The sequence below is a fragment of the Botryllus schlosseri genome, chromosome 12 (genome assembly GCF_051294905.1).
Source record: "Botryllus schlosseri isolate E-star chromosome 12, Bs_hap1, whole genome shotgun sequence".
Lineage (NCBI taxonomy): Eukaryota > Metazoa > Chordata > Ascidiacea > Stolidobranchia > Styelidae > Botryllus > Botryllus schlosseri.
The window spans coordinates 18396467-18413528 of record NC_137247.1 but is presented as its reverse complement, the minus strand read 5'-3'; the positions used below and the strand labels follow the sequence as shown (position 1 = coordinate 18413528).

At 39.6% G+C, this 17062-nt stretch overlaps 1 protein-coding gene across 1 annotated transcript; it reads right to left on the bottom strand.

Moving 5' to 3' along the window:
- Positions 1-454: 454 nt before the first annotated feature.
- Positions 455-3587, bottom strand: LOC145452334 (uncharacterized). Its single transcript, XM_080330543.1, has 3 exons — positions 3406-3587; positions 1156-1297; positions 455-730 (listed from the first exon to the last, which is right to left on the bottom strand). The coding sequence occupies exons 1-3, from the start codon at positions 3511-3513 to the stop codon at positions 657-659; spliced, it is 324 nt and encodes a 107-aa protein (XP_080186669.1). The 5' UTR covers positions 3514-3587; the 3' UTR covers positions 455-656.
- Between the last annotated feature and the right edge of the window lie 13475 nt (positions 3588-17062).

Here is a 17062-nt window from a genome sequence, read left to right as displayed (position 1 = left end):
ATACCACAAACAAGCAAACAAACATGGAAGCGGCCTTCCAAGCTCTCACTTGAATATTTGCTACAGCCATGAATGGTGACTCATCTGGTCCTTACCGGCGACCTGGCGTCCGTGGGCACCGCGTTGGTGACCCCTGCGTTAGATTATTCTATCAATATCTCTTTGTTCGAACGACTCTTCCTTAGTAAGAGTTGTTCAGCAATAAGTTTGCCATACGTTACAGAAGGTAGGATACCAATATTGACTGGTAAAAGTCGGTCAATTGAGAAGCTCTAACCTCTGCAATGTTGGATCTCACCTCTTCATGTATTGTGCTGGTACACCAATTTCAACTTCACTGAAGTTTTAAAGGTTTTCTTTCGATCTCGCCATTTTCCGTACGGGGTACATCCCGGATTGCGTGCGAATTTAGCCTACTTGTTTTACCATCAATAAAGATATATATTACTATGAGTCGTCTTAAAATATTCTATTCAGAATATACCGCAGGACTGCGACACGACTAAAAGAGTCATGAATTAAACCGTGTCGAATAATATTTCGATTACACAAATACGAGGTAATAAGGCGATGCGTATAGATAAAGATTTCCATATTTTTAACATCGCATTCACTTAATCCGATATTTTGGCATAGCTGTCTTCATGCTCATATCTCTAGCGTGGACAGGAAGCCAGGCAGATCGGGTCCGCGAAAGGACAACCGGCGCACGACCGCAGAGATGGAGTGCCTAAAAAGACATTGATGATATAATTTGCCGTATATATTTGCATTGCATGGGTTATTTTTATAGGCGGCTGCTTATTTAGTGCCTAGACAGGAACATCCAGATATCCGTCGCTGCTTACGTGACTATAACTAATCCCAGCTGCGTTTAAATCAATGATGGTCTTCATTACAGTTTCTTAGAACCGCATGGGGGAATCTGAGAGGTTACAGTTTTAAAATATAATCATTTTAGTAGTTAGTGCAAGTCGCAAAACCTATTTGAAAAGTAGAAGTCCCCCGTTTACTAACTATCGGCCTACACCTGTAATGTAAGCCATATATACTTGTATACATAAATTAATTTTTTTGAAATACGCCGTCTAAAAATATATTTTTAGAACAGCGGGCTGTTTCTTTTCTTTGCTAACTGATACGTAAGCACCTCACCTCCCCCTTCGCCAATTTCTAAAGCTGGTTTACAAATTGCCTCATATACGGTGGGCTCCGGTTGTTCTCCAAGGCAGAGCTCAGCAAGCATCTTCATCGATGCCTCACGAAGCAAATTGCTTCCTTCGACGGAAAGTACGTTCTGAAAATTGAGTTGCGTTTGATGACGTACTAATTACTTTACTGGCAATCTGGAGTATTTCTTTGTTTCTCCGAATGCATGTGAAAGAACATGAAATAGTACGACTATAAGCCCATTGCTCGTGGCATCAGTCGCATCAGCATAAATATTGCCATTTTAGATTACTGAAACCAAGGAATAGCAAACATTGGGTGTCTGTGTAGCGATGTGGCTCGTATAACGTGTTTTGGGCTTGCGAGACTAGTAGCATTACCGCTATTCAATCACTTTTGTACCGGGTGAAGTGCTGGATTTTCGCTCTTCGAGGTGTGAATTGTGATAGCCATGAGATATTTTTTATAATTGCTGGCTTGCATTCTGTTGATTGTACTGAAGCCTTTGGGATGGGCCATCTCAAATAGCACTTTAAATCCATTTAGGCCAACTTATCCGAATGCTTTACAAAACACGTCCTCCGAATTCTAAATAAAATCAGTTGGTATATTGGTTATATGCCTATATCTAATCCACACTGGAGTACCCTTTTTGGGAACTGTTTAGTGTCTACTCTACATCCATCGAGAATGCAGATGTGGTCAAAATAGGTACTTTCGACATCCAAGTGGGAATAGAAGTGAGGCCACAAATTTCTACTCAATTACAATTAGCAGTAGCGGTTTCTAAGTTTACTTGTATTGACTCGACTTGTACTCGAGTCCTTGTGCATGACTCGAACCTAGTCATATGACTCGAGACTAGGACGGCCTAGCTAGACAAACTTTACACTGTAACTTCGAAGAATAGTAAAGTCACCATAATATTACTGTTTGGTCTGCCAATCATGATACCTGGAAAATAGGACCAGAAAATGTTGAGGCGGGGGAAAATTACGAGACAGAGAGAGAGAGAGTCTTTATTTTCATCGAACCAAAATACATAACAAATGGCAGTGATGGTGGTACAGAAAATATGCGTGCACAGTATTCGGTATTAGATAGGAATGATCGATAAGACCGTGAAGGTCATCTAGTCTGATCACACCAGCATCAAACAGGTACACTTGACTCTGAACAGTCTGGCTGTAAAGAAATGTTTAGTTAAAGGAAAATAGAAAAAAAATTAAACAATGGTGGCAAATGATCAATGAAGCAATGTCTGGGCAACAGTGTTAGTGTAACGACAAGAGGTGATCAAGTATAGGGCTTTTTTGAATCTATTATAAGGCAATTCACGGATATGTGGTGGTAATGCATTCCAGATGATAGTTCCCGAGTAGTCGATAGATCTCTTAGTTAGGTTGCTATTGCGTGGGGGTAAGTAGATGTTTCCTTTAGACGAGGATCTCGTATAATGGGAATGGACATGTTTAGCAGGTATGAAAAAGTCATCAAACACAGGAGGCAGACTATTGGAAAAATATTTGTGAACAACTTTTGATACTTCGAAGCGATATAGTTCATCAACTCGCAAAATTCGATGCTTACGGTAGTAAGGCGATAAATTGGTACGTAAAGGTACAGATGAGATCAGCCGTATCGCACGGTTTTGCAGGGTTCGAATTCTGCACAAAAATGCTGTGCATGCATTTCCCCATACTACGATTCCATATTGCAGATGAGAGTGGAAAATTACGATATTACTGATTCGAGCCATTCTATATCACTCGAGCAAAGTTGGAAAATTGGGTGAGCCGATTGAACTGAAAACTGAGCAGTGAGCATAATGACTTGGACTCGACCCTCTACTAGCAGACTCTCACTGTGACTCGGACTTGCCTCGGTGGTGAAGAATTGAAAATGACTTGACTTGACACGAGTCAAAGCTATGAAAATTGGATTGACTTGTGTCTCTGAACCTTGTGACTTAATAGTTACAACCCTGCTTGAGTGAGTAGAGAAAGTATGCAAAACCTACTTGAGTATCCGACAAATGCACTAACGACCTCTGTCACAATAATGTCGATGAGCATGAGCAATTGAGCATATTTCGATCACGGATATCTAGATATTCCTGCTTTGATCATCTGTACCAACAGTCTTCATGTATGTCATGATTCAGGTCACACAGGTTAAATCAGAATGAATACGGGATTTGGAAGCTATATCGTTCCTGTCAGTCTCGTGTCTTACCTCTACTAACTCCACTTCCTCGCTGTGAGTTTGATCTCTCACCGGATTTGCCAGAGCAACAGCGCAAGTGTAAGATAGCAATAACATCGAGATTATGGTGATCTTCATAATTGCGTTGCGGGCAGATATACTATGTGTCCGAGTGAAGATAAGCGTACCTATACAGGTAGTAAATGAGTTGGTAAAATGACTTTATTCGTAGATTACATAGTTTCAGCTAGAAGCGTGTACTGCGAAGCGAAACGAGATCGGTTTTCAGCAATTCTACATATACGCTCCTATTTAGGGATGCATTTAACACAAAAATCAATTTCAAGCAAACATGTTTAAAACAAGGCCCTTGTTTAAAACATGTTTTTATTGTTGTTTTTTTAGTCAAGACGTCACGAATATTTGATTGTGACGTCACAGCGGATTGATATTGACACTAGAAAAGGCATGGTAAATATGGCTCCTTCGACGAAAAGGGCTTCCGATCACTGTCATAAACGGACCAAAAATATCTTTAACCAGGACTACATCGTAATGCAGCATTTTTACGGTCGTCGGTCATCATCATCAGAACAGTAAGAACACCCATTCCGTACCAATGATCTATATCTACGTGCAAAAACTGTTGAAACGACGACAATTTCGAGGGTTTCAGCCACCCCACGCCGTATGCCTCGACTATTTTGGGTGCAAATTGTCCGTAGGCTCATACTACATGGTTTTTTGGACGTATTTGCACAATTATGGCATAATTAGACAACGTCTGGAAAAAAAACATTTTTTTCAAAAAGGCGTTTGTTTAAAACACTGTTCAAAACATGTTTTAAACAAAGTGTTTTAAAACACCGCCCAACACCACGGCACCACCACCCCTACTAGTGTTGCATTTTGAACAAAAATCAATTTACAGCCAACATGTCTGATCGAATCGGCTGTCTCGGTCGTTAGACGGACGCAATTGTTCACTAACACGTCCCCTTTGATCCAAGATATCTGGCGTTGTACCGATCATAGACGGTTACAGACTTTTTGTATTGATAACTCTTATCAATACACGCGCATCAAGCTATATATCTCTACATGAGCAACCTCATGAGCAACCTCTTCTAATGCTGGTTGAATACAGACCAACGAATTTTGCACATGTCGGCAAGAGCAGACATGCCAAGTCTTCCATGAACCCGCTTCACCTAATCGGAGATATATTGCGTTGTAATGGTCATATAATATTGCAGTACTGTTCTATGGATGGCTTTTATCGACACACATGCATCCAGCCATTTATAAGCTATTATATGTTTTCAAACGCAAAATCAAGACCGTTTTATTCAGACGAGCGTTCGAACTAGAGTAGTGTTCATTCTGCCCTACAACTATGCACTCCGTCTTTTATGCATATCGTTTACTTTTATATTTTATTGTCTTTTATGTACAGCGCCCAAGTGTAGTAATGATATATTGTTATATTAGGCGCTCTATAAATTATGATATTATTAATATTATTATTATTATTATATGATCGTAAAACCTGTTCAAAGTGCAGGTTCTATACTGCAAAACATTACGCGGCTAACGACCGCGGCAGGCATGATTGAATTTTCACAAACGCGCTTCTAGTCCTGTAGAATTTGGTCTAAAAATGGGTCAACCTAGAAAAAATTCTTATAAAGACGTGTTATATACCGTTGGAAAGATAATTTTACCAGCTTTTCAATGATCGGTTTTGTCATTTATTTTACCTTGGGGAAAAAATGTTACGACCAAAAACGTGCCAAGGGGTAAAAATTGAAATTGGGGAAAAATTAACATAAAAATATGAACAAAAGGCTAGAAACTAATGAATTATCAACAGATAAACAGGATATAGATGCAAAAGGAGTAAATTAAAACAAAAATATAATTATATATCTGTTTCAGGGAGTAAGAGTGAGCAGGACAGGGGGTGTGTGGGGGGGGGGGCGCAAGTAGAGCTGTCGTTGTTCGTTATAACTTCATTTTATTTTACTTTCAGTTTATTTACTATGGTCCGTCTCATTTACCTTGCTTGTTTTTTTAGATAGTGCTTAGTAAAAAAATAACAGCAATTTGCGTTAAGTGTAGAAAAGGCTATCGGACTGTAGATTCAATGTGGCCCATTGGAGCTTATTTCTGCGAGAGTGATTGTACCACACACCCTTTAGACTAGAGTTGCATTTAAAACAAAATCAATTAAAAACAAACATGTTTAAAATAAGGACCTAATTTAAAACATGTTTTTTTGTTTTTAAACCATGACGTCACGAATATTCAATTGTGACGTCATGGATTGAAATTGACTATTGAAAATATAGGGTAAATATAACCTCTTTTACGAAATATCTGTACTACAACTGTTCAACCGACTATTTTGAGGGTTCCAACTTCCATCCACCCCATAACGATATACGTGGGCTAAATTGGGTGGTAATTGTCCGTGTGCTCATACAACATGATTTTGGAGTGTATTTACACAATTATGGCATAATTTTATAACTTAAAAAATTACAATTTTTTTTTTAATATGGCGTTTGTTTAAAATATTTTTTAAACAAATTGTTTTACAACAGCGTTTCTTTTAAATGCAACCCTACTTTGGACACTATAATTGGTCATTCATTGAAACTGGATTGTGAAACGCTGATCGAAACTTTTCAGAAAAATTAAGAAAATGGCCATATTACGTACATCCACACATCATGCCGTAATTTATTGGGAAACAATGCGAGATCCAAGAAACATTTGTGGTGGCTTTATCGAAAAATTGGTATTTCTTTACTTGCAAATAATTTTTCTCTGAGAAATGTTATTTGACCTGTCGGGTTCAGATTGCCACGATAGAATAATTAGACACGAGCCATTTTGGCAGCTATGGCCAATTAGATAAGCTTATATTTATTTCGAAGTTCACGGTCGACATAAGGGCAATCCTTTTCGGCAAAGGTTTTCTCGCAGGCGATCTATTGGTACACTTTTCAGATTACTATATTGGCAAATACTTCGTATGTTTTTGTGCATCGCGGCGTGGTAATGGTCGAAGTCGAAATCGAAGGCGCAGATTTTAAAGACACGACCACGTATTTCAAAAAATGCAGTTAAATAATTAGCTTTGAAATAATAAAAGTCAACCCAATTTCTGCATACATAGAATGCTGTTATTTTCAAGAAAAATAATTTTATTGCTGTTTATCACTAGCCTACAGGTTTCATTTGCACATGACAGATGACGATTGTACGATAATTGAGCTAAATTGGAGCTTGAACTTCGTGGGGGGGGTCCGCGGGGGTCCGTGACGGTCCAAAAGGGGTCCGCGAATACAAAAAGGTTGAAAACCACTGCTCAAGTTCATATTTAAATATTACGGCAAATCAGAAACCGCCAAAAATGTAAAGCTTTTTGTATATAGAATTGGCGTTTAATATTGCAAAACACAAACAAAAAGCCTCGATACCATTTAAAAACATCTCTGCCTCCGTTGCAATATGATATTTGGTGTTGGTTTTTGAATTTGTTTACCAGTGTAATTTTATGGGTCGAAAAGAGCTTCTGATTGAACGATGATAGAGAATCACTGTGGCCAAGTTCACCGAAAACTCACTCATTCTGCATTACAACAACCCATGTTTCATGATAGATGATTTCAATAACAATATTTGAATTTTTGCTATTGTATGCTAACCGTGATGTCACTAACGAAAGCTGAAATTTGATTAATTTATGAAAATGAGAGAAATTGATACGGGAAAAATCTGACGTGATGGAGAAATTATTAGCACAGAATCGGATTCAGCAACCATAAATTAGCCTAAATCAATCATTGAAATTTTTGACCCTAATTTTTGTTCGAAATTTGTAAACCACTGTTATCTCCGTCTCGGTGAACTTTTGCTCCCTTAACGTATGATAAATACCTCTTACATAAAGTTATGTTTCATTGTTTTGCTGTTCGATTGTTAGTTTGCTTTACTGGGGGTGAGATTCCAATTTATGGTGTTGTATTCTGATACGAAGGTATCGTATTTTAGCTTATAATTGTATTTTAATGTTAGGCAAAATAGTGCTTTATCCCCTGGCACGTTTTGATCATAACTTTTTTTTCTCAAAGTAAAAAAAGTGACAAAACCCATCATTGAAAAGCTGATAAAATTATCTTTCCAACGGTATATAATATGTCTTTATAAGAATTTTTTCTAGGTTGACCGAAAATTCTACAGGACTATTCCGACAAGGCAACATATTTGCTATTATGAGAGTCATAGGCAGTTGCAAACTATACCAACAGATAGCCGTAATTCAGAAAAATTCATTACTATCAATAACTTGGATACTGGCATAGCAAAAGATTGCCAACGTGATTAGTGAGGCCCTACTAACAAATGAGCCAGCAGACTACGCCGTAATTTAGCTGACTATAGTGTATATAATAACGCGCCATAAAAAGCGATATCATACGTTTTATATGTCATCGACTATGGCTGTTCCCGCCAATGATATATGCCGATCATATTGACACCAATAAATCGCACGGGGTCATGTGTAATGCCTTTCATAGAGAATACATGACTGCACTGCGCAGAAACGACGCCCGCATGTCACCTATGTGTGACAATATACCCTGTATTATGATTGTCATTCGAATTGGTAGATTTGCTAGATGTCTAATGCTATAGATAACAATGCTGTATTAGTAATTATTAGGGCAAGTTTTTCAACTTTTTTTACAGCTTTCGACAGCTTCGTAGATACTCAGAATCTATGTACTATGGTGTTTTAGCCTGTTTGGAGGGATTTTATAGTGCAACTTTTTGCAACTTTTCTCTATTTTTCATAGCCAATATTTACTGCAACTTATATCAAATGTTGCGTAAAAATGTAAAGAAGTGATTTAAAAACATGCTATAAACTATTTCTACTATTGTCTACTCCCTTCGATTTGCATAACAAAGAGCTATATGAAAGGTTATAGCTTCATCTCACTGTTATCTATGACACAATGGAGAGAAGTTCAACTCCCCCTGACAAGCACGACGGTGCCCGATCAATATGTAAATAGATCCTTTTATTAATTATGTATTGTTTAAATTAGAAATAATTTCCCATTTCACGAACGCCAAGGTGATACCGCCGAAAATTACATTTTCACTGTGTCCCCATCTTCAGGCTATTGATTAATCAGAGCACGTGCATCAGGCTCGGTGAAAAGCACACCCTTAACGCATACGCTTAAGCTTGATGCTGACCGATCAAATGCCATTAATTCTGCCATCGGCAAACATCTGTTAGATAATCCGATTTGTGCGAATAATTATCGAGATGACAGTTCTCGCGTCGTTGGGAGGGGCCGTTCACACTTCCATTTGTGTGCCTTGGAGTCGACTTTCATCAAAATACACCAGCCCAAACTCTGTCAACAAAAGAAGTTCGTGTACCACCTAAAAATAGCACATTGAACGCTCTCTCTTTCATGCTGGTGACGTCATATTTTGTGATACGATTGTTGATATACAATGTTCTTTCCAATTCTCTACTAGTCGCTGGCGATTACCCGTGACGAGTGTCAGCCGAAAATATTCGGGTTTATTTCAATATGAAGATACTATTCAACTGAATATTTTTGTGCATCCACTGAAACTTTTGCATTGAGGCCCGCCCTTCAGCAAAGGTTAAAACATCGCCCATGTGTTAAACATGCTTTTCATTGCTTATTTTTTTCTTTAAGCCATGCCGACATGATTCTTTAATTCTGACGTCGTGACGGATTGACATAGACATTCTAAAGTATCGGTTAAATGTGGCTCCTTTGACCAAACACGCTTCCGACTCCTGTCATAAACGGTCCAAAAATATTTTTAACAAGGACTGCATCGTTATGCAGCATTTTTATGGCCGGCGGTCATCATCATCATCAAGACATCCATTTTCGTACTAATGATCTACATCTACGTACTATAACTGTTGAACCGACGACGATTTCGAAACCATGCCATATCGTATACACGTCATCTATATCGGATGCAATTCTTCCATAGGCTCATACTACATGTTTTCACGAAGCTATTTACACAATTATGGCATAGCTACACAACTTTTGAAAAGCAATTTTTTCAAATGACTCTATTTTAAAACACTGTGTAAAATATGTCTTAAACAAAATACTTGAAACACCATTTGTTTTAAATATAACCCTACATACCGCCGTATACGACGGCAGTTCTCTTCATTTAATTTCACTATGGTACGTCATTTTAACGTATACTCAAACTGATATAATAAACCGTATCTGTAGTAATCCTAGTCCGAATAAGGATAAACAAGGCTGCAAAATAAAGGAAGTGCTAAATACTAATCATAGCGCTCAAGATTACCGGACATCGATCTAACTCAGTGTTTCTCAAACTATTTTAGACACGCCGCCCCCCCCCCCCCCCATTTATCATAGGGGGAGATTTCGCGTCCCCTACTAATCGTCATCATTAAATGAAACCAGAATGCTAGCAATCCCAACGGATAGTTTGATGCATGTAAGGTTATGACTGTTGACGAGATAATTCTCAAATATGAGATTTGGACTATACACAGGGTCATAACTATGAATTGTAGGTAAATCGCGCAGAGGGCAAAATATTTTTCAGTTGAACGCAGCTTCGCGACCCCCTTCAGATGCTTTCACGCCCCCCCCCCCCCCACCCAGTTTGAGAACTACTGACTAACTTGACGACCTCACCTATACTGACAAATGCCCAGTCTATTCTCATAGGTTATCCTTTCAGTGCGCATGCGCATGTATCCTATTCCTATTTTTTAGTCCAACACTGGATTTCCTAAAGAACGTACGTATATGTCCATTATAATTTATGTTGCGGCAAACAGCTGCAACACCAATATGATGCAATTTGCAAGCTCCGTACACTTGTACCTCATATACATCGCAGTCATACACTTGACTATTTATTGATAGTCAGTCACCGGCTTATTGTAATCTGGTACACCCAAATACACCCTATCAAAGTGTAGCACACCCTTATGATACACCTTGGGTTGAATAGGCGTACGACTCACCGGGTTGACGAGCACTGTGCTATGCGGTGACCCGTATTAAATCGTGCAAGTACCCAATCACTTCTAAAACCACCCACTTAGATGTACTACTTCACATTCACCCACACTAAACATCTATACATATAGGTGTGATTTAGAAATATTCACTGCAGCACCGCGTCTGCTATTTACTCAATCCTTTTATTGTTGCAATTTCACCATTTTAAAATACCCGAATTATTGCGATAACACGCGCAGTGTATCGATGGTGATCAAGTTTTGGACTGGACCATATCGTTTCGATAGATAGACACGCCAAAGCTTGGAAGTATCCAAACCAAATCCATCATTCTTTTATACTAGGCCAAGCCTGCTCGCTGAAAAGACCGTCGTCTCCCGTATTGTACCGGTAGTTTTATTTTGTCATTTTATACCTATGGTGTGCAATTCAGGATGTTGTCATGACAAGAGCTGGAACCGTTCATAGCCCGTAACGATCATTTGTACTCTACAGAAAGTCACTAAATCATCGAGGAAATAGGTAAACTTATAGGCTATTTATTTGAACTAGCCGGGTCTCATTGATCGGCTTTAGGAACTCCTTGGAAATGAGATGATGTGGTTAAATAAAGGCTGTTTTTATAGGTTTATCGAGTTCGGTGACAAGTATAGATTTGAGCTCGCGAAGACAGCAGGAGCCTCGAGTAACAGAAGTTAAAATGTAATAACAATGTCATATAATTTATGATGCATTCATCTTTTGCAATACTGTATTTTATTCGTAAATTGACGTGATATTGCGACCAGCACTCAAAACAGTGAGAGGAGTCATTGGATGGCATTGTCTGGAGTCTGGACATTCACAGTCATTTTGAATCGCATACCAAACCGATTATCGTTCGCACGCAAGCAAGATAGTCAGCGGCTTATTGAATAGCATTATTCGGACAAATAAAAGGTCATATAAAATCGCATACCCAACCCAGCCGACATTCGAACTATGAATTGATTCAACTGAAAATAAAACTCTATACCAGGGGTCGGCAACCCCCTGGCACGCTATCGTGTTTGTTGCAAAAAGTGAAACAGAAGTTTTCAAAATGGACAAAGCTCGAAAGTGACCAAGGCTTATTTCGTAAATCAGTATAAAGTAGATCTTTTGGAGCAGGTTCTATTTATCTTTATAATTTTGTCCGCACTTCGCGCGATTTATTGGATCCTAATTTTATTTTATTTTGTATAACCCCCAAACAATACATCGAAAAAATAAAAAATACGCTTAGTATACATTAATGACTTCAAGCGTATTTGCAATTATGAGAGGACGACGCATGCTATATCGCATGTGGCCACTGGGATACTTTAGTCAGGGGGTGCGCTCTGTGCAGCATGTGGGAACGCGACTATTAGAAACCGTCATTTCGACCACAGTGTTTCTAAGCTAGGTGACACCAAGAAGTAACGTTTTGTGAAACAGGCGACTGCGTGAAGTGCGCTCCTAAAATGATTGGCGGCGATAAAACCTTGAAACTAAATAACAACCGCATGTCGGCTAAAACGTTTAATATTGATATGGCCAGGCGTCGAATTGACCGGCGACGAACAGGCCTTGCCTTAACCGCACGGTGCGAATGAGGGTTCTATACCAATACCGAGAAAACCCTTACCGAGAATGGACATTACCGAGAACGTTATTACCGAGAATTGACCTTACCGAGAATGGACACCACAGAGAATGGACATTACCGAGAATGGACACCACAGAGAATGGACATTACCGAGAATTGATACCACAGAGAATGGACATTACCGAGAATGGACACCACCGAGAATGGACATTACCGAGAATTGGCTCCACCGAGAATGGACATTACCGAGAATTGACACCACCGAGAATGGACATTACCGAGAATGGACACCACCGAGAATGGACATTACCGAGAATGGACACTACCGAGAATGGTCATAACCGAGAATGGACACCACCGAGAATGGGCATTACCAAGAATTGACTTTCAGTCGTAATGCATACTAGCGAAACTAGACGAGCTGCTGTGATTGGTACAAAGCAACAAGGCATCAATTCTTTCAAATCTCGAAAAGGAATAAACTAGGGTTACCATATTTCTGTGACCCAAATTCCGGACACTCTTTAGCGCCCACTAGTGGATTTCAAAATGAGTTCTGACGTCACAGTATCAAAGCTTTGCTCATAGACCAGAGGTGGTCACACGATCCGGTTCAGGAGTATGTGGCTATAGAATGTAAACGTTTACATTCTATAATGTGGCTGTGTGTTGTGTAACCGGGACCGAAACCACATTTTTCAGCCCCTTTCCGCGCAAATAAACAACAACAACTTCTGGGGGGGGGGGTTGCTCAGTGAATCTGGTTTCTATATGCATCTGGTCGTTAAATTTTTTGCATGAAGTCTGTCAATAATATTGGTTGTTCCGTATATATTACTATATAGCAGTGACGTGTGGTCCAATGAGGCAGGTGAGGCAGTGCCTCACCTGACGTCAGGGTGAGTAAGTGAAAATTGTGAAAACCATCCATGAGTCGATGATTATTGATATTTTGAATCGATGTTCATAAATAACTAAATTTGAACATTTTTTCACCCAACATCATCAATTTGCATGAATATTATTTAAAAATACGGCGCAATAGGAGAATTGAGGCACAGGTGAGGCACGGGCGGGTCGTGCCTCACCTGCGACAATGCAATTCATTATAAATAGCTCGGAATTCATAACAACTGGTATCAATCAAATGCTATCGTCACACTGATTCCGAAAATCCAAATATTAACAGTGCCAGAGCACCAGAACCCCCCAAAATCGCCAAGGAAGGTGACATTCGGCTTAATTACAGACAATGCCATCGCAGAGAAACAATAGCCAGGTGAGGCACAAGCGAATCTGCCTCATGCACTATTCGCTAACAATTGGACAATCGCAGCACAGTGAAACGCGCTATCGATTTCGGAATACAACAGTCCTTTAGGAATTATATAGTAGCGACGGCCAATACGTGTTTTACACTAGATTGTGTATTTTGACTTGACCTAGTGTCCTGTATTTTCTTTCGAAATTCGGCAAATCTAGTGTTTTTTTACTGAAAAAATAGTTGTAAATGAGGATGCTACTTTCAGGAGCTTCGAATAATTTATACCGGTACTTTAATAGATACGGTAGTAATTATTATCCGTCTAAACTTGCCCATTAAGCCCAATAGCGATCAGTCCTACATGTATTGTAGAATGTGGAATGGCAACGGCTATCAGTGTGCAAAGAAAATGCTCTCTATACCCGCTGATGTCGTTATTAACTTTTTGGGTCTCTTTATCAGGTACTTTACGTGCGTGCGTGCGTGCGTGTTTGTGTGTGTGTGTGGGGGGGTCCGTGCCTCACCAGCCATGAACATCACCGCAAGTCACTGCTATATAGTTACTACTCTCCGCCCACATGATCAGAGTTAGCGGTAGAGCTGGTGGAGGATGATGAGTTCGAAAATAAACACCCCACATCCAGTAGTTTCCAACCTTTTATGGTCGCGAGTCCATCTCCAATTTGAAAATGTTTCGTCGCCCAGATCAAAATTTGACGAGCTGATTACTAAAAGAAGTCAGCACCTTTGCCCAGACTTACTCACGGGCCGATTACGTTCAAAATATTCGCGAACCCCAGAATAAAGGCAAACGACCCCCACGCTTGGAATCACCATCTTTGAATAAAGAACATTTAAACGGCCTTAACGATCTCTGGGAGTATATCGTACTCCTATAATTGCGATTACAATAAGGCTTATTCCAGTAAATGAAGGCTGTTTTTATTTATAATTTTTTGCAGTTTTTGCCAGGGTGGTAGCCCCCATAATAAAACCAATAAATGTGATAGTAAATCGCGCGCAGCGCGAAGAAAAATATCATGCATCAGCATAAATGTTCCCAAAAATAATGATTTTATGTTGATTTATGAAAGAATTGTTAGCCTACGTCGATTAGTCTTCGAAATTTCGGACATTTGGCATATTTTAGAAATTCCTCCCGGACGCTAGTTTGAGCAGTGAAATTCCGGACGTATGGCAACCCTAGAATAAACAAGCATCTAGGCCAGTGGTTCCCAACCTGTGGTACGGGTACCACTAGTGGTACGCGAAGTTCTTCCAGGTGGTACGCGAGTAGATTCTATTTGTTTTTTCGATCGAAGGGAGTTATTAAATTCAGGTGGGCCTGAACACAAAGATTGTTCTCCAATAAACATCAGACTTAGCATGACCTCCTCGTACTCGACTCTAGCTTCTCACGCTATTCCCCAGCTGCTAATTTTCCCTTCTGCGTGGGAGTGCGAGCAAAGGATTTTCATCTCTGATGACTACCAAGTCGAAGAAACGAAACCGACTTGTTGCGCCCATGTATGACTTTCGATGCGCTGTGGGCAAACATATGCCACGCATCGACCATCTAGTGCAGTGGTTCTCAGACTGCCCCTCCCTCCCCTTGGGGGGCGTGAAAGCATCTGAAGGGGGGCGCGAAGCTGCGGCCAACTGAAAAAAATTTTCGCGATCCGCGCGATTTACCTCCATTTCGTTGTTTTTGCCTTGAGTATAGTCCTGATTGCATGTTTGAGAATCTCTTATCAACTATCATAACCTTCCATGCCATCAAATTATACGCTGGGATTGCTAGCATTCTGGTTGCAATTTGTGATATGACGATAAGAGGGCGTGGTATTTTTCGCTATCGTAAAAGGGGACGTGTTTAAAATGTTAAAAAAGCTCTGGGCTAGTGGAAAATGAACAAATGCAGCCATCGCAATAAATCAATTGACGTTTGTAGTTTGCTGTTATTTCATTATTATGTGGTTCTTTTTGTGACTGGTGGCGAAAAAACAATTCCATGCGTCCCATCAACCCTGGTTGATAATGCCTAATTTAATAGCATATGCTATTACGCTTCGCATAGGTCAAATACGTGAATATGACGTCATAAATGACAGTAAAAATTCTGGCCGCCTTCGGCGCGCGTAACTTATATGTAGGTGGTACGCGAGTATTGCATAAAACCTCGAAATGGTACGTGAGTGAAAAAAGGTTGGGAACCACTGATCTAGGCGAATCATGGCCTATACATTTTCGATTGATGCAGCTTAGTCATTTTCAACAAACTGCGGGCTATGGTATACATTAGGCTACTAGTAATGTCCTCTCAATAAAGTCTACTTTGCTCGACTTAGAAAGCCTTATAAGGGTATTCTGCGCATTCCTTGTGCAGCGGCATATTGTTATTAATAATTGTTAATTGTTGAGAAGGAAACAATGTAACCCTTATCACCTTATCGGTGGCAGAAAATAGTACGAGACATTTGACAGTAAATGGGTTAGATCACCACATTTCTGTCCTGTGTCATATGCACAATGTCTTTAATGCACGCATGGTATGCATATGCACATTGCACATACAAACACAAATCGTATGTGCATCACTAATGTTCTCTCTAATTTTTCACGGGTCTGCGCGCACTCCCCAACTCACTGCGCGGTCCCTTGGACAGCAATGCGTAACAACTAAAAATAACATTGATCCCAACGTCGTGATATTAGGTATTTCCCTGTTTAGATTTCACGACAAGGTAGTAGGTTAGGTTTTCGGCATTTTCCATATTCGGTAATATACATTCTCGGTAATGTCCATTCTTGCGTATTTAATTGTCCATATTACCGGTAATGTCCATTCTCGGTAATGTCCCTTTTCTGTTGTGTCAATATTCTCGGTAATGTCCATTATCGGTAGTGTCCATACTCGGTAATGTCCATTCTCTGTGGTGTCAATTCTCGGTATTGTCCATTCTCTGTTGTAGAGCTTCTTGGAGGTACAGAACTTCAATATACAATTGAATAGTATATTCATATTGAAATAAAGCCGAATATTTTCGGCTGACACTCGTCAGGGGTAATCGTCAGCAACTAGTAGAAAATTGGAAAGACATTGTATATCAACAATCTTATCATAAAATATGACGCAACCCTCGTTTAAAATTTCATGCTGTTGACGTCATATTTTGTGATACGATTGTTGATATACAATGTTCTTTCCAATTCTCTACTAGTTGCTGACGATTACCCGTGACGAGTGTCAGCCGAAAATATTCAGGTTTATTTCAATATGAATAGTTTTGGTACGCGATTCAATATCCTTCCATCATTTCAGCAACGCTTCAGAACTCCTCATAGTAGCTGCTAGTCCTGACGAATTGAATTCATTTGTTAATTTATCCCACGCCGCCTTTTTGGTGTTTCGGGACAGTTTGTCCGTTTTCTTGCATGTTATTGCAGGGTACATCGCTATAAGGTCCACAAGAAGATGGCGTAAAATTTGGTACTCTTGTTTTTTTACTATTCACATACTCCATAATATCTATACTGATAGAATATAATGAAACCACAGTCAATACGACATTTCACGCCGTCTACGATCCTACGAATCCAACGCAGCTCGACATACAATTATACGTTTGTTGCGACTTCCCGGCCAAAATTGTTGACTTAAACTTCCTGACAACCTGTCTCAAATTTTTGTCCACTTGAGTCGCCGAAAACAATGAAGCG

What these genes read in the sequence shown, in the direction of transcription:
- LOC145452334 (XM_080330543.1), bottom strand. Translation starts at nt 3,513, where the DNA reads ATGAAGATCACCATAATCTCGATGTTATTGCTATCTTACACTTGCGCT. An exon ending in AGGAAGTGGAGTTAGTAGAG is followed by an intron (nt 1,298 to 3,405) that starts GTAAGACACGAG and finishes CTCAATTTTCAG; the next exon opens with AACGTACTTTCCGTCGAAGG. An exon ending in AGAAATTGGCGAAGGGGGAG is followed by an intron (nt 731 to 1,155) that starts GTGAGGTGCTTA and finishes ATGTCTTTTTAG; the next exon opens with GCACTCCATCTCTGCGGTCG.